This window comes from Macrotis lagotis, chromosome 5 (assembly GCF_037893015.1).
Source record: "Macrotis lagotis isolate mMagLag1 chromosome 5, bilby.v1.9.chrom.fasta, whole genome shotgun sequence".
Classification (NCBI taxonomy): domain Eukaryota; kingdom Metazoa; phylum Chordata; class Mammalia; order Peramelemorphia; family Peramelidae; genus Macrotis; species Macrotis lagotis.
The window spans coordinates 120,187,666-120,206,521 of NC_133662.1; the positions used below are offsets into that span (position 1 = coordinate 120,187,666).

Genomic DNA, 18,856 nt, shown 5'->3' on the forward strand with positions numbered 1-18,856 from the left:
TTCTTTAGTGATTCTCAGATAAATGGCATCTAAAAAAATCTTAGCATTCTTTATGGGGTTGACTCCAAATAAGTATATAATAAAAAAAGCTTATAATATTAAATGCATGAAAACCCATGTGATCTCATGTCAACAGAAACAACCCTATCCCACAATGGCAGATGGATTTCATTTGCTGGTTGAATAAAGAGATAGAGAATGCTGAATAAATAAGGAAAGCACAAAGGCTCATAAATCTAAAGACATTTCTGGGACTTTATTACTCAGAAAATAAAATTCTTTTAGAAATACATTTTAGACATTTCTTATGCCATGTTTCTATCTTTTTATTTTGTTCTTTCCTTTGTCATTCTCTAAAAACACCTTAAGACTGGTGTTTGCCACTTTGGGAGATTGCTCTAATGACAGTCTAAACCATATTACTGCTCCAAATAAAAGACAGAGTTTGGTAAAGCAGTCATAAGTGGTAGTACTACATTTTTAAATGTTATTGTTTCCCTTGAGGAACAAAATATCTTGATTTGATGTCTCTGATTTATCTTCTGGTTTGTGTTTTTTTTCTTTTCTCAGGGTCAATGTAAAAAGTCTTTAAATTCACCTTCTCAAAAATGGGGCTCTTTCTTTGTTGATGACCAAGTGGGACTGGAAAACATTGACAGCTCATTGAAATTCACATGGTTTTGTAATCGAATTCATAATCACAGCACTATTGTTATCCCAAGTCTGGAAGCCATAGCAGGTAAGGAAAAGAAAGAGTGGATAACTAAATTAGCGTTTATCTTTTACACATATTAATTTGTCATCTTACCACTAGTAAAACAAACTGCCTCATAATTTTATTTGTACGAATATTTAGGCAGAAAACCCAGCTCATCCTTTTAATAAAGATAGATGAAATCCTAGTTCCAGATTCATTTCTGTGGTCTGGCAGAGACTCTGGTCTCTTGGGAGGCCCTACCAACAGAACTCAAATATAGCTCTTGCTGATCTGAAAAGGGTTTAAGTCCAGACCTGGCAGTAGACTTATCAGAAGACCAGACAAGCCACCCTTGGGGAAGTTTATCCACAAAAGAATGACCAAATACAGGTGTATTTTTTGCCAATGAAGATTCATTAACCCATGATCTTATGATCTATGTCAATGGAGGAAGTCCTAAATCAATGAAATTACAAATTTATTATATTATGGAAAATATCCTTGGTCAATACATAGAATGCTGAAGGTTAGATTATCTAAAAATGATTATCATTACAAATATTGAACAATTCAGTTCTTAATTTTCCTATAAATTCATTCCAGTACCCCACAATAGAATCTAGAACATAATTTATACCCAATGAATACATGTTAATATTTATCTCGAATAGATGTTTAATCTTCATGCTGCAAACTACCATTATTCTTCCTTCCTATACTACTTTGCATTTATTTATTTTTATAGTCTCTTTTTTTTGTTCATGGCACAACATTTAATCTTAGTCAAACCATCTCCAAGGGAATGGTTAACTTGAAGAAAAGTAAGGTTAGTTGATAAAAGTATTTTTCTGGGATATTTTTTTCCTTGTTTCCCTTCTTCGATGAAGACTCCAACTGCCATTAGCTGTCACCATGAATCTATTACACTGGGTCAGATTCAAACAGCCCTGCACCAATGAAGCACCAATGGTCCTGTTCCAACATAGAATTAAGGACCAGAATTCCATAGTCTGCTTGGTGGTGATGCTGGGAATTCTCCACTTGCACATTTCAATCTCCCTACTCAGATCCTTTTCCAATTTCTCTGAGGCTAGGAATGGGAGAGGAGAAGGGGGGTCTGGAGTGACTGTCCCCCCAGCCATGGGGTCCTCCCATTTCTTCTCTTACAAAGAACCCCCACTTTTTCAAAGGAACTCGGCCTAGGTATCCATGAAGGCCACAGGGCAAAGGCATCCAGGCCAAAGAATAGGCCTGTATGGAGGGGCACAAAGGAAGGGCCCGACCAAGTCTTTTCATGGCAAGACTGCAACCCTCATTTCAGGACAATAAATGCCCAGTGATCGTTTGAACTTGAATCTCATTTTTAAACACTTGACACCCAGGCATCTGTTCCTTAACATTTCTCCTGTCTTCTTGTGCTCAAAATGAGAGTGTGGAGCTTATGGGACTGACTCAAAAGTTGGGCTGAACCCCGAGCACGGAGCAAACCTGTTTAAACTTCCCTCTAATTCTGTCCAGATCTTCATGAAGCTGGGCATAAGTGGGGTCAGCGTAGGGGAATTTCTGCATCATCACTAGGAATGAGTTGAGCATCCTCCTCTTCTTACTGTCCTTCTCAGTGGTGCTCTCAGAAAGCAGACATTTCCACGTAAATGCAAAACCTTGGTACCACCCAATCTCGAGACACTCTGTGCCGCCTCCCCTCGGTCAGACCCAGGCAGGCGCCTTCGGCATAGCCCTCCTGGTAGCCTTCACCCCGGTACCTCACCTCCGCCATCACGATGGCATCAAACAGGTCAGGGGGCTGCTCCATGGCCCGGTGGGCTCCGGCCGCCCATGGGGCCCAATCCTCGGTGGCTCAGCCCTGGGGCCGGGCCAGACCGGCCACCTATAGTCTCTTTCTATATGTGTTTGTGCACACGCGCCCGCGTGTGTGTGTGTGTGTGTGTGTGTGTGTGTGTTTATAAAGCTTATCATCAGGAATCAACCAGTTCTATGTCTTTGTTGCCCATTGCATTTAATAACTGATCTTAGTCATTCAAAAATGAATGAATCCATTTTTCATTTTCAATTCAAAAAGGACTTTGAACTTTATATATCAAAAATGAATATCTTTCTTAACAACTATCTTGAAATTGTAAACAGCAAATAGAACCATTTGAAATGAGATCCCAGTATCAATGACATATTCTGAGATAAATAATTTATATTCCTATAGTCGGATACAAGATGATAACAAGAAAAAATTAACCCAAATTCTTATGTACCTACAAAATTACTTCAGTTGCATGTGTGTTTTCAATTGTTAATATTAATACAGGTTGTAAAAGTGCAAAAATGTTATATAAATATATAAAATAATATTGTAAATAATATAGTAATGTTAAATGTAAATTAATTTACAAAATAATTTCCATCTGAATTTGGGCTGCTGAGTGCAGATGAAGAAAATCATGAAATTATTGATTTTATCCACTATAAATTGATGATAAGCTAAGCCTTTACTGATGCCCTGCAGTCATGTTTAACCTTGCTTATGCCTTGTCTTATTTTACAAAACATATTCAAAACCTTTTCTTCTTTCAAAAAGTCGGCACTTTTTCATCTGCTTACAATGACTACCTCCCATTTCACTAAGAAGATTGAGGTCATCCACCAGAAGAGCTTCCTTTCACCATCATTCCTCAAAACTTCTCAACACCATCAGCTACTCTCTCCTTTTTTTTTAATCTAGTCACAGAAGACATGTCCTTATTCCTCACTATATCCCTACACTTTTTGTTTATTATTACTGGGCCCTCAAACCCATCCCTTTTTCTTTCAGGGATTTTGTCTAGTAACACCTCTTAAGAGGTTACATAATTCTATGGGCAGGGCATTGAATGTACAGTCAGAGAACCTGAAGTCAAATCCTAGTTCTCCCACATACAAGTTATGTGACCCTGAGCAGTCAACCAGTCAATACCAGCAGTTCAGTGGTATGATGGGTAGAGCAACAGATCCAGAAGACCTGACTTCAAATGTGACCACAGACATTTGACCCTTAGTAACTTGTGACTTTGGACTAGTCACTTAATCCTGATTGCCTCACATCCAGAGCCATCTCCAGCCATCCTGATTCTTATCTGGCTATTGGACCCAAATGGCTCCGGAGGAGAAAGTGAGGCTGGTGATTTAGCACAGCCCCTCTCACTCAAATACAATTTACTTTGGAATCACCACCTGATATCTTGATCTTTGAAAATGAAACATCATCCTCATCAGCAAGCACTGATTAAGGGCCTACTTTGGGGCAAGTAGGTGACACAGTGGATAGTTTCCTGGACCTAAAGTCAGGAAGATTCAAATCTGGCCTCAAACTCTTACTATTTGTGGGATCCTGTTTGCCTCAGTTCCTCATCTGTCAAATGTATTGGAGAAGGAAAAAGCAAAACATTCTAGGAGTTATGCCATGAAAATCCCAAATGGGGTCATGCAGAGTCAAAAATGACTGAAATGACTTAATAATCACAAAATGTGCCAAGCCATCTGGTAGGTGGTAGGGTTACAGAAATAATAAGTAAAACAATTCCTACTGTCAAGGAACTAAAATAATAATAAGGAAATGAAGGATAATTCTAATTACATGCAGAATAAATATAAAGAGAAATGCAATGTAGTTAAATTCAAGTCCATTTGAGAGGATCAGGAAAAGCTTCACATAGGAGATGTTGCTTAAGCTTGAAGGGAGAGAGGAATTCTTCAGATGGAAAGACAGTGGGAACATTTTCTGCCTGGCTGACAGCCAATACAAAAGAGAGATGGGAGAAGAACACAGTGAAGGCCAATTTTGCTGTATCACAGAGAGCAAGAGGGAGAGTAATATCTAAGGAATTTGGAGAGATAGAATGGGGCCAGATTGTGGAGAACTTTAGAGTTTCATGGTTGACTCCAAAGACAATAGGAACTAGATAGAATTTACTGAATAGCAAGGTGACATGGTCAGACTTGTGCTTAAGGAAAATCATCATTAATATTTTAATTTTTCCTCAGTTACATATGAAGAAAGTTTTCAAAATTTTGAAAATCATTTTTTTACTAGTATAGAGCTATTTTTACTAGTGTAGCTTTGTATTAAACAAGCTCCTTGTAGGCTATAAATCTACTTAGAAAACCACAATTAGCTTCATGTTGTACAATATTTTAATTTATTTTGTTAAACATTTCCCAATGACATTTTATTCTAGCTACCACTATACTCTGGGGCTCCATGCCACCAATTTGCTACCATTGGTAGAGAGATTGGGAGGTTGGGAGTGGCTTCTGGCAGGGACTATGAATTAGCAAGAAATGGAGTGCTTTTGGGGAAAGGGAAAATTCAGTTTTGACTTTGACTTTAAGGAGCTTACTGGACAATTTGGAGATGCTTGGCAATTGAACATTCAAGAATGGAAGTTCTAGAAAGTGGTTGGAATTAGAGTGTGTTTTTGGAGTCCTCTTTGTAGAGGTAATACCTGAAACCACAGGAATAGATGAGATTACCATGAAAAAGAGTTTTATAGAGGGGGAGAAAAGAACTGAGAATAGAACTTGGGGAACAATAGAATAAGGAGCCAGCAAAGACAAAGAAGCAGTTGGAGGAATAGGACTCAGCCATGAGAGTGCAGAAACCAAGAGAGGAGGAAGTCTAGGAGAAATTTTAGCAGAATCAAGTGTTGCATAAAATCCGAGGTCATTGGATTCAACAGTAAAACTATTATTAAATAACCTTGAAAAGAGTTATTACATAACAAGTTAAAGTATGGTTTTCAGAGCTGGACATCTTTGATTTCTTTGAAGCCCCATGTTGAAAGAACTTGAAATGTGGAGGTCATTTCTGAAATTACAAAGAACTCAATAATGTTATTCTCACTAGTGCGATTGAGAAATAGGGTACATGACTTGTAATCCGTTTCTTGAAGGGGTTTTTTTTTTTGGTTTTTGCAACGCAACAGGGTTAAGTGACTTGCCCAAGTTCACACAGCCAGATAATTATGTGTCTGAGACTGGATTTGTCCTCCTGTCTCCAGGACTAGTGGTTTATCCACTGTGCCAACTAACTGCCCCCTCTTGAAGGGTTTTGAGGTGACAAAATCTGAAATGGGGTTTTCTGTGATAATTGCAAAAAAGTTCTAGAAAACTGAGTAGTATTTTAGCCCTTGTAATTGACATATTGGCAGCTAAATGGCATAGTGGATAGAGTGTTGGGCCCGGAATCAGGAGGACTCATCTTCTTGAATTCAAATCTAGTCTCAGACACTTACAAATTTTGTGACCCTGAGCAAGTCACTTAACCTTGTGTGCCTCAATTTCCTTACCTGTAAATGAGCTGGAAAGGGAAATGGCAAGCCACTCCAGTACCTTTGCCAAAAATAAATCCCAAAAGTGGATCACAAAGAGTTCGACACAATTGAAAAACAACTAAACAATAACAAATTGACACATTTGGTTTTGGGTTTTTTTGGCAAAACAGTGGGATTAAGTGACTTGCCCAAGTTCACACAGCCAGGTGTATGAGGTCAAATTTGAACTCTTGTCCTCCTGATTCCAGGATCCATGCTCCATCTACTGTGCCACCCAGCTGCCCCAGACACATCTGAATTTTCACAACTAAACAATAACAATAAATTGACATATTTCATTTTTTAGTTATTCTTTTTAAAGTTTTATAGATAATACAAACACTGCTATCTCAGCATTTTTCCTGTTTTTAAGCATGTACAAGAGCCCCAGATATGTCCTTCTTTAACTAGGAGTCTTAAATATTTATTGTGCTTGGCAGTTAACCAGAATATTGGAAATGGAGCCTATAGTTGCTGATCTTGCATTAACACCTGGTAGTCTAGTACTTCTTTGAGAGAGTTTCTCTATTTAACATAGACACAGTACTGTTCCCACAGATGTACCATTCATGGCCATCTCTAGAACATATCTCCTACAAACAGAAAGGTCTCTTGTGTTCTGAGAGCAACTCATTCTAAGTATCATTAATTATAATTAGGGCACAGTGCCTTCATGTTGGCATGTGGTCCCTTGTGGCAAGGCAGACTGCCTACGAACAGCTCTTTCTCTGAACTAATCCATGCTGTCATTTCTGGCCAACAGTGATCTTTCTCTGCTTCCACCCCCAGCAGCTGGATGATCCCCTTTTTCTTGAGGATTAGGTGAAGTCCCTGCTACAGACTTTCCCTTACTGACTCCACAGAAGTTGAACTTCCTTCATTACCCCCCAGAATTTTTTGCTTGGCATACTTTCTGTCACAAAGGATACAGAACTACTTTTCTGTGGACCCACAGTGTACCAGCCAAATGCTACCAATCTTTCTATGCTCTGTGCTATTTTTAGTGAAAGAGTAAAGATCCAGGAAAGTTTTTCAGCAGCTGCTTTAGTGGAGAGAGTGATATAATATTTTTCCCTTCTGGATAATTTTTTTTACCCCAAGAAAAAAATTAGAATGCTTTAATGGAGTTATCCTGGGAAATTCCTTTTGGACAAAAGTGTCTTCTATCCTAAGTGCTTCAGCACCAGTTGAAAACATCAGGTGAGTTAATCACTTATGTTACCATCAAAAGTGAATCTATAACTTCATAACAAAAAGCCTTGACTGAAAGGAACCTCTCGCAATCTTAATTGTACACATTTCTTAAGAAAGCAGTTGACATTTAAAAATGTTAGTATGGAATTGAAAACCATAGTATATACATATTCCCTCAAGAAGTTTTGAAAATCTGTGTTCATCTACATACACTTGGATGAGGAGGCACAGAAACCAAAGTGTGACCTTCCATATGGACATGTGTGTATATTAAGGGCCTTCTATATGTATTGTGTTTAGAGAAATAAAAAAGACTATTTCAAGTAACTTAAAGAATTTACATGATAAAAATATGTTAAGATATAGAATATGGTAAATATATGTGGAATATAAAGTGTTAAGAAAACAGATAAGGAACATTCTCTTTGGATGATCAAAGAAGTAAAATATCTGTATCCTACTGATTTCTACTAGTAATTCAAGAAAATATTGTTTCATGATTCTCACTACCTCCTTCACAAAAATAGCATCCCTGTATAATCCCTGTATAATTTCATGATTTTCAAAAATCATTGTGTCCAAATATTTATCATCTTGTGATCAACCTGAAAATAGAACTCTCTGAGGTTAGCCACACTACCCTTGGACATCATGCATCCTTCATGCTTAAAGCAGAATATGTCAGAGCCTGCCTCCCCCCAACACCCAATCTCTTGAAGAGCCATACCATTAAAGACTTCAGAGTAGGAGGAAAGATTCTGTCAAACTGAAAAACAAATCTGATGTCAGCTTTAAAATATATATGAGCATAAATGAAAAGACAATATCTTAAAACTATCTTAGTTATCAAATATTTATCATATTGAAAAGAATATGAAGTATTTAAATCACAGATTTTAGTAATACAAAGAAAATCATATCAGAAATAAATGTTAGAAATAGCTGTATGCTCTTAAATTGACCATGAAGTCACATCAGAGAAGTGAAGACCAGTTAGATCTCAGGGCCAGTTTTGTCTCATTTTAGGGAAAGTTAATCCATGTCTCCAGATGGAAGGAGATGTCGGCCTAATTTTGTGAGGAAATACTGGTAGATATTAGTCCTATCACACATATTATGATTCTTCCAAAAATAAACTCCCCAGCATCCTCAAAACAGAAAGAGCAGATAAACTGCTGGTATTTTGCTCATGTGCCAGACCTCCATTATAATTAATATTATTTAGTTTCCGTCTTCTTTACCATTTTGGTCACATTCCTCTGAATATACCTAGTTTGTTAGTGTTCCTTCTAAAATGTACCCAACACTTGTCAGGTGACAAACTACAGCAGATGTATCGATCACTTTCTTCTTTCTGAACATTCTGCTTCAGGTAATTCAGCCCTGAGCAGAACCATTTAAACAATAACAGTATCATTGTAAAAACAGCTAAACTATGACCATTCATGATTCTAGAGGACCAATACTGGTAACTGCTATGCAGAAAAGAAAGCTGATGGGTTCAGGGTACAGAATGATACATATTTTTGTAGATAGCTGTTGACAGAATTTGATTTGTTTAACCTCTGTATATATTTGTTAGAAGAAATTTGTTTCTTTCCTCTTCCCCCCCCACCATGCAGTAGGGCCAGGTGCAAAGAGAGAAATTAGATTTATTTTCCTTTTTTTTTTAAAGTAGAGAGATAGGAGAGGTGATACTGGTGTGAAATGCTGCATTTACTTTCAGATGGTTTCACCTAACTTTTTTACCTTGGATACCTCTCACGAAGTGGGAGTAATCTATAAATGTATGTAAAATGTATGTAAAAACAAAACATGAATCAAACTGGAAAAAAATAGCATTTCTACCCCCCAAGTTACATTAACCCTTTGGTTGCCACACTACCCTGCCCCCTTATTTTTGGACCCTCAGTGCTATAGATCCCAAGGTCTTTGTCATTTGAACTGCTTTCTAGTCCTGTCCCTATTCTGTAATTTTAAAGTAACAACATCATACATCAGGCATCTTTCTTTCAGATTTTTAAGTTGAAGAACAGTTGCTGATATGTATTATTAAAGGGATTTTCCTTGGCAATAATTCTCTGTACCTGTAGCATCAAACTCAAAAAGAAATGGTGTCCATTATTTGAACACAAGTACATGATAAAATGAACTTCATTGAAATGAAATTTTTTAAATATATTCAACTAATGTGGTCTCAGATATTTTCCTTGACTATTTTAAAGAGAAAATACTATGCTGTTTGCATTTGGGCTCCTGGAAATTATTGTGAGAACATTTCACTAAAATATCTCCTGATTTAGGTTTTTTTTTTTTAATTCTCTATTTAGACTTGGTTAATAATCAGATTTATGTAGTGCTTTAAGGTTCACAGATTATTTAACATCTATGATCTCACTGACTCTGTATACCAGGTAAATGCTATTGTCCTTCCCATTTTACTGATGAGTAAATTGAGGCTTATAATAATATAATTAATCCAGATAATAAAGCTAGAGTCAACACAGGTTTAGAACCAAGTCTTCCTGACTCCAAGTCCAACACACTAACCTCCATGGTGAACTTCTTCATGAAGTCAGTGTTAGTCTTGCATAATTCAAAAGATTATTTCCTCACCATCCAAATATTTTCCAGTAATCTTAATTCTGTCACTTAAGATAAAAGATCAAGGAATACACATTAGTCATTCACTAATGAATTAGATCCCTCTTCTTTTTTTTATCATTTTTGGGGTATTAAATGCACTTTAGAATTGTTTTTGTTTGTCCTTTGTTTTAAAAATGGACCAGTGACATCACAGGTATTTGTGAACTGGAATTAAGTGAGAAATAGTTGCAAACTCACTCTCCCAAAGTTTTCAAAGTCCAGTGGCAGGACAGAAGTCAAGATGATTGGTGTTGACCCAGGATGTAGTGGGGGACCTTAGCAACTTTGATTTCTGATCAAGCTTTAAAGCTCCACAGAGCCTTCTTCAGCCTCCTTCATGACCATTGGAACAAGTATTCTAATCCATTCAGTCCACTGGGGGAAGTTTTCATATGCTTGGGGTAGACATCCTCCTAATTCACCATTGGATTTGCAGCTTGTTAATTATCCTCCACCTAATTTAGTCAGGGTGCTGAGATGGTTTTGCCGGGATGTGGCCGCTGGTCATGCTATAGCTTCTTAGAGCCACAGGTGAGAATTGGGTAGCACTTCTGTTGTGAGAACTTGCAAGCCCTTTTGAGAGCTGCTCATCTACTTTAGAATTACCAGTCAGATCAAACCCCTGGTTTCTTGTATGTTTTAAGATTTGTTTGCCTTCTTGACCACCCCATCCATATATCTTTGGCTGCCACACCACACTGCTCTCAATACTGTAGATCCCAAGGTCTTTCTCACATGGACTGCTTTCTAGCCCTCTCCCTATTCAATGACATTTATCATAGATCATTCTGTACCTGAATCCATCAGCTTTTTTAGGTTTCTGATTCAAAGACTCCAGCTTTTTTTAGAAATGGATAGCAATTGTATTTATTATCTAGTCCAATTTTCTGAGAATAAGTGAGAATATGAGAATACTGCGTCCCAAGGTCACTTAAGTAGTCAATAGCAGAGCTGGTTTTCTAAACCCAAAACCTTTGCTTCCATAAGGAGTACTTACAGACTACAGTGACCTTTTTCTTTCTTTGTGTGTTTATCCTTCATTCTTGTCTCTCTGTTTTATTTTTCTTTCTGTCTTTAATTCAGTCTCTATGAATACTTAATTCCTAAATTCAAAACAACATGAGCCAAAGTTGCAATTGACATCCCTATGGGGGGAAATACGTATCTGCTAAGTAATTTAACAGAGCTAACAAGACTCAAGGGAGCATATTATTAAACTTTAGAGAATAGACAGTTAAGGAATTTTGAAATCACTTATTTGTATAATTCAGTAAATGTGCTAATTACAAATCACTGTAATCTGTTAATTAAAGCAGATTTCCCAGAATTTCTACTTAGCAGCATTTAGCCATATCTTTGTTTTGTCTAATTGAAAGTGATAACTACAATTCCTTTAAAGTTTTGTCAGAATTTTCACATAATTTAGTTTAGCTTTACCTCTCTTTGGGTAGAATTCTGGATCTTTGCTTTCATCTATGTAGGAAATCCCCAGGATGAAAATTCCCTCTTTAGAATCAGATAAGTGGTTCCCTCTATATCCTGTAGTCTTAAAGAGTTACCTGAGGCCCTTGTCCATGGTTGTACAGCTAATTTGTATGAGTAGCAAAGCCTGAATTAAAGTCTGACTAATTCCAAAGCTAATTATTCACCACACCTCTATTAATTGAAGTAAATGAGATTTTAGTGTTTTTAATGCCTGATTTATGCTTGATCAAACAATTTATGTCATAACATTTGATGATGCAAAAGTATTTGTATTCTTAGGTCTCATAACATAAGTAACTTTTGTGTAATGATAATATTTAAACTTATTTTATGAAATCAAAGTAATACTTTCATAATTTTTTCAAATATCTTCATTTTTCCCCTCATTTAATCTTCTTAACAACCCTCTGACAAAGATAGGAAAATACTATTATTTCTATTTGACAGATGAAAAAAACAAGCTTAGGAACATTAAGTGACTGACTTGTCCTAGATCCCATAAAATTCTTCTCTTCAGCAGGTATTCAATTTGTTTTTTTTTTATCTAGTACAGCTAGATACTGATAAAAGTGAGAATAATGACTCACTTGAAATGATTACAAAATTATTCACATTTCATTGACCTGGAACCATTCTCAATATTTTATATAATTATAATTTCAAATAGTGTGTATTCAAATACATTCCACTAACATTTGAATACATGCAAAAAATTTCACATAGCTAAATAAGCCTATGTTAAAGAATTTTGTCCTGTAACATTAGTATATTTTTTCTCCTTTGGAGGAATGTTTCTTTTTCCCCTATAGAGGAAGCTTTTCTTTCCTTGCCTGTGGTCTCACTCCACTCAAGGTGACTCGTTTATATGAGAGGTGAGGATAAATGTGATTGTGATACTGAGATCTCCATCCCAAACCATTCTACTGACCCATCAGATTCTGTAGCCATGTGCTATGATTTTTTTTCTCAGAAAGCTCACACAGCCATTACAAACATGGCAGAATTTTTTTAGACTTGCTTTAATACAGGATTTCATTGGTTTAGGGAATTTCATGGAGGCATCTTTTCTGTACCTCATTGTTTTAAAGTGTTATTTTCTTGGATTATATAAATCCAAGAATTCATGCAATATTAAACTTCAGAATATCAACAAATTGTAGGGGAACCACAAGTAGCAAATTCTTCTCCTTCTCATCTTTTTTCCCACCTCACAGATTATGTAGTAAGAGAGCCTCTATTCTTTTCTTTGGTATGAGTAACTCAGAACACAGGGATTGCCATCCAATATTAAACCTTTATTTTCTTTCAGACCTAAATTCTATTTCCTACAAAGGTCTCTACAACTCTACTGTGTGACAAGGCATATTTGCCTTCCTCCAGTTTGACCCTAAAGGTTAGCCAAGCTTTTTCCCAATAAGTCATTCACAGCCCCATGCCTTCCAAATGTGTTCCCATTTTTGACCCAATTATATTTTTTGCCTCTATGATCTAGGAAATTCCATAAGTTTGTGGTCTCTTCTGTAAAGTGGTTGACTGCCTTTATCCTGAACTGAACTCACCCAAAAAGTTCCCCCACAAAAGATATTTTGGTATTTGGGCAATAAATCTTTTTTCACTTTTATCATACCATTTATGATTTTGCTCAGTTTCTCATTTTTCCAAATGACAGGAGACTAATCATTTTTTAAATCTGGACTTATACAACAGAGTCCTGTTCCTCTTATTATTGTATTTTCCCTTTTATAATCTCCTTGATGTTTATCCACAAGATAGACACAGTATTCACACAGAAATGTACTGTAATTTTATATCAACAGGATTATATTTTCAGTTTAGATTTTAATGATACCTATGTTTTCTTTGCATTTTTGGTCACAGGAATACATTGGGCACTTCTCAGGGAAAAATTCTATAATGACTTCCAGGTTCAATAGCCCAGGGTTACATATTTGTCAGTAAATGTTTTATTTCATATAAATTACTTTAACTTTGGTGAAGAAGTTGATATTGGGAAGGTGGGAATGGAGAGGTTGTACTCCCTGAGTATTCCTTTATATAAAGGGGAACAGGAGCTGAGTCAAAATTTATGGACCAATGTCTGTGCATAATCCCTTATCATTTCATGAACTTGAGCTGGGAGAATCCTTGACTCCCTGTCTCAATACTTGTTTCTTCCTGAACATCACTAGATTTGGAGCCTCAGCTTCTCTCAGGAACTAGGTTTGGAAAACTCCTGAATCTTCTGACTTATATAGAAGCAGTATCTATTCTGTCTCTGTTTTTCATTTTCATGGGGTGTGCTGCCGCAGCACCTAACCTTCTTTAGCTCCTCTGGTACTATTCTTGGGAGATTGGGACTCCAGCCATAGTCTCTCTCAGGATTGAATTCAAAGAACTCTTACTCTAAAACCTCTTAGCACTTTCAGAGAGAATCCTTATTCAGCCTGAAGTCACTAAAGCCATTGAGTGAAAACATTAAATTTTTAGCTCTTATTATGACTTCTGAATGTTCTCCTATTCTGTGATGTCCTCTGGTTTTCTCATGCTATGATTAACAAACTTCCCTTCATCATAGACCTCTTCCTCTTTTCTTTAATTCAATTTTATTTTCCAAATTCTCTCCCTTATACCTCCCCCAGCCCCACTCATTGAATTCTAACAAAACACTCCCTTAATCTCCCCCTCTTTCTATCCTTCTGTCCTTTTCCCTCACTCCCTCCTGGTTCCCTAATGGATTAGGTGTATTTCTGTATTCAACTATATATATGTATTCTTCTTTCCTTTAATCCATTCAGATGAGAATAAGATTAAGGTGTTACCCTTCTCCCACCTTGTTTTTTCCTTGTTTTACTCGTATATTCTATTTGTGAGATAATCTCTCCTATTTTTCCTCTCCCTTTCCCTTCTCAAAGTGTATTTCTCTCCTATCCATTCCGGTTTTTTTTTTAGGTTTTTGCAAGGCAAATGGAGTTAAGTGGCTTGCCCAAGGCCACACAGCTAGGTAATTATTAAGTGTCTGAGGTCACATTTGAACTCAGGTACTCCTGACTCCAGGGCCAGTGCTCTATCTGCTGCACCACCTAGCCACCCCCATTCCATTTTTTTTAAAAAAATATAACAGAATCACCCTCAGAATCTTTCTCTAATTAGTTTCTTAATCATCCCTGAGAGACTTTGTATCATCTCTCCTTTTAAGAATGGGAACATTTAACTTTGTTTAGGCATTTGTGATTGCTCTCTCCTATTTTTACCTCTTTATACTTGTCTTGAATCTTCTATTTGTATTTCAATGATTTTCTACTCAGCTCTGGTCTTTTCCTCAAGGATACTTGGAAGTTTTTCATTTCCCCATAGGATTACATTTATTTTTGTTGAATAAATAAACAGATCTTTTGCCATCTGGAACTTTTTTATTTCAGGTTCTCTGCTTCTTTATGGATATAATTGCTAAATCTTGTGTGATCCTGACTGTGACTCCTAAATACTTGAATTCTTTTTTTTTCCTGAATGTTTGTAGTAGTTTTCTTTGACCTGTAAGCTCCGGATTTTGGATATAATGTTTCTGGGTGTTTTCATTTTTTTAATTCTTTCAGGAGGTGACTGGTGGATTCTTTCAATTTCTATTTATCATCCTAGTGACTTTCAATAAATTATAAAAGTGGAATGTCAAAAAATAATAAATAAAGTAGTAGAAATATACATTGTATACTGGACTATGCATAAGTCCAGTGGTTCTCCCTGCCCCAACATATACACACCAAGCTCAAGTTAATCATTCTTAAAGAAACAACTGCCCTCCACTCACTGCTAGAAAGAATTGTGTATCACTTCTAACCTAGCATCTTCACCATCTGACCATTTAGTGTCCCAAAAGACATTACAACATAATTTTATAGCATAGTACATGTGCATTTATTATAAAATTACAGTTTGTCAAGGTCTTTGTTTTTATGCTTTCATTTTTCTCCTGAAAAAGTATTTTTTTCAAAAAAAAAAGACCTTTAATATGATATGATTGCTTTGATTAGTGTTCTCTACAGTGAAGACTATGCCAAAATTTCAAGGGGTCCCTTATCTGTCAATTCAGGAATGAAAAGATGTATCTCAACACATATTTGGTACAGCAGCCAATAGCGGGGCCACATCTAACCTGTGCCCATTACAACCTAGCATTTTCTTATACTATTCCCATCTGTCACTGTGCAAAACTTTATAATTTTACTACTTCTCGGGTTTTAGTACCCAAAACTAACCTTAAGTATCCAACTTCTGTGGAATATAAGGTGGCATCAGTCAAATTCGTTGCTCCTGTCCCCCTTGCCCCCCCTAATCACTTTATGTCTCTAATGGGCAGGTCTCCTAAAGTCACTCCACTCCTTTTTGTTTAAAATAAAAAAAAAAAAACATGTTCCTACCAGGGCACACAGGCAGATTGTGATCAGCATCACAGATTTCATTGTATGTTTCTTCTCTAACTTGTCTATTTTTGTGCAAAGAACCATCCTCTTCCCAGGTACTCAGGTCACAATTTCAGGTCTTTCTGATTCCAGACCTGGCATTCTATCTACTGAGCCATCTAGCTGCCTATCACCTCTAGAATCAGATATAGCCTCCTCTTTATTGCCTAGCATCATCTATTTTCTTGTCTTAGCAAACAAGGGATCTCAAATGTCTGGTTCAATTTTAAGCTTTAATAGCCTAAGCAGTAGGGCAGCTAGGTGGTACAGTGAGTGGATAGAGCACTGACCCTGGAGTCAGGAGGACCTGAGTTCGGATTTGGCCTCAGACACTTAATAATTGCCTAGCTATGTTACATTGGGCAAGTAGAAATTTTTTTTAAAATAGCCTAGGCTGTTATTGTTGTCATCTTTTAAATATAATAGAATGTGAAATAATATATCATATATTATTAAGCTAAACTTTAAAACTGCATAAAGACTTTTGAGGCATTTCTTCTAGCCATCTTGACATTCCTAGCTGTTTACTAGGCTCATACCAAACCACAACCAAAATATCCAATAATCATTCAGATATTAAGATATGATAATATCCCTTAGAAGGGAGCATTTATTAGAAAGAGGAATAGATTTATATTGAAACTTTCTGCTGAATAGAACTAAGAACCACTTATTTTGCTTATTGAGTTTTTATGTAACAATAAGCTTTTATTAAACATATATTATATTCCAGATACTCTGCTAAATGCTTTACAAATATTACATCATTTTCTCTTTGCAACAATCCTGGGAGCTAAGTACTGTTACTTTCCCCTTTTTACACTGGGGGGGGGGGATTTAGGGGGAGGGCAACTGGGGCAGACAAAGGATAAATAAATAGTATGCCCACCATTCCATAGTGTCTGAGGTCAGATTTTAATTCTTCCTGATCTCAGACCCAGCACTCTATCCACTATTCTACTTAGCTGTCTCTGTGTTAGTACAAGAGTACATGTGGGGGCAGGGGGGATAGGTGGCACAGTGGATAGAGCACTGGCCCTGGAGTCAGGAGGACTTGAGTTCAAATGCAGCCTCAGACACTTAATAATTACCTAGCTGTGTGGCCTTGGGCAAACCACTTAATCCCATTTGCCTTGCAAAAGCCTTAAAAAAAAAGAATGCATCTAAATAAATAAATAACTGTAATTATGAGTGTTTATTCCATTCTTTTTGAATAATGGAGTTCATGGTCAAAAAAAATTTCCAGTTCATTGAAGGAAAAAAAAATCATTGTAGTTTGTCAATAAGAATCACTTTTTAGATAAATATACTCTCTGCAGATAATATTATGTGGGTCTTTGGTCTCAACTGTCCATTTCTCAAGGTCTAGTTCTGACATTATTAATTATGTGACTATGGATAAGTCTCTTAATGTTCCCAGGAAATGATTAACACTGATAAGTTGCAGAGTAGTCTCTGATCTTCGTTGAGGGTGGTAGGGATTTCCCACACCAGAAGCTCCCCATCGAGTTAAAAATCACAAATCTAGCCCTTCTCAAAAAAAAAAACTTCATAAAATCTTTCAACTGATCCTTCCTTGAGGGTATTATGGTTTCAGATCTATATTCAATACACATTTGCTGCCCCTTATTTGACCTTTGAGCAAAATAGGGTGAACAAAAATTAGCTTTTTTTTTCCATAGCTCTATCCATAGTATAGATGGAGCCTTTGATTGTATAAATGTTTCCCTTACCCTTTTTCCTTTCATACACACAAAAAATGTCCTGAAAGCCCCTCTGTCCCATGTAACATTCCACTCTTTGTGTGTTCTGTATTGTAATATTCTTGAATCATAGTCTGAAATAAGAATTCGTACTCAGCTCAATACAGTTATAGTTACTGTAAGTATTCCATTAACATCCAACCAAATCATTAACAACATTATTGTTAGAAGAATTATACTTGCTCCATAGTGTTTAAGAGAACATTTGTTATTTTTGGGCAAGAATCTGGGCTTGTTCTCCTTTTTCCTTTCCTTCTCAATAGTCAGCACCGTTAATGACTTTCCCGTAACAGAGGAGTAAGTGTTTTACGCTTGCTGAGTCCACAGTCTCAGGATCCTTGTGTTAACAGGGCAGTCATCTGATCTCAGTTAGGATACCCCACACCCAAATCTCCTGGCAGTCAGTCACAAAGTAACCCTTTCTACTACTCTAGTGAGAATTGAATTGACTCAGTTTAAGAAATTGAGTTCTTTTAAAACCCTTTGAAAATTCATTTTTGTTACCTGGATGTACATGTAAAAATACTTTGTGATGGGCCTAGATGTGTTGTTAACTAAAATATGAATACATAGAAGGTATTTCTGTACATGTAGAATGAAAGTTTTTTGAGGACGGGGACTATTGTCCTTGCAACCCTAGAATAATATTTTGATTTTTTTAAATCAGATTTTCCCTTTCATTAGGAACTCACAGTGAGGAAATATCACACACCCATGCTTTGAGGTTTATCTTATAGAGTTGTTTAGGGTACTAAGAAGGTTAATAGGAAGGAAGGAAGGAAGGAAGGAAGGAAGGAAGGAAGGAAGGAAGGAAGGAAGGAAGGAAGGAAGGGAGGGAGGAAGGAAGGAAGGGAGGGAGGGAGGGAGGGTGGATTAAGAACTATGCCAGTCATTATGCTAAACCCTTTACAAATATTTCATTTGATTGTCTTAATAACCCTGGGAGATAGGACATTATTATCCCCATTTTACAGTTGTGAAATCTGAGGCAGACAAAAGTTAAGTGACTTCCCCAGGGTCATCCAGTTAGTAAATATCTGAGGATGAATTTGTACTCATATCTTCCTGACTCTGGGCCCAGTGTTCTGTTAATATGGCCAGTCCAGCTTCTATTCTTATATCATTCTAACTTGATATAAACACATTCTCACCTGATTAAGAATAAAGAAATACATTCTAGTCTATTCCTCATCATTAGCAGCTGTAGTCATGGTTAAGACTCATAACAGGTGAGTAGCCAGGTGGCACAATGGA

At 36.6% G+C, this 18,856-nt stretch overlaps 1 protein-coding gene and 1 pseudogene across 2 annotated transcripts in view; one reads left to right on the forward strand and one right to left on the reverse strand.

The window, feature by feature from the left end:
* NT5DC1 (5'-nucleotidase domain containing 1) overlaps positions 1 to 18,856 on the forward strand; it is a 236,821-nt gene that overhangs the window by 204,216 nt on the left and 13,749 nt on the right. For both annotated transcript variants that reach the window (XM_074187406.1, XM_074187407.1), the window contains one exon: positions 571 to 739. In XM_074187406.1, coding sequence (XP_074043507.1) covers positions 571 to 739 — 169 coding nt within the window. The remainder of the gene's footprint in view (positions 1 to 570; positions 740 to 18,856) is intronic.
* On the reverse strand, positions 1,852 to 2,510 carry LOC141487843 (protein LTO1 homolog pseudogene; annotated as a pseudogene).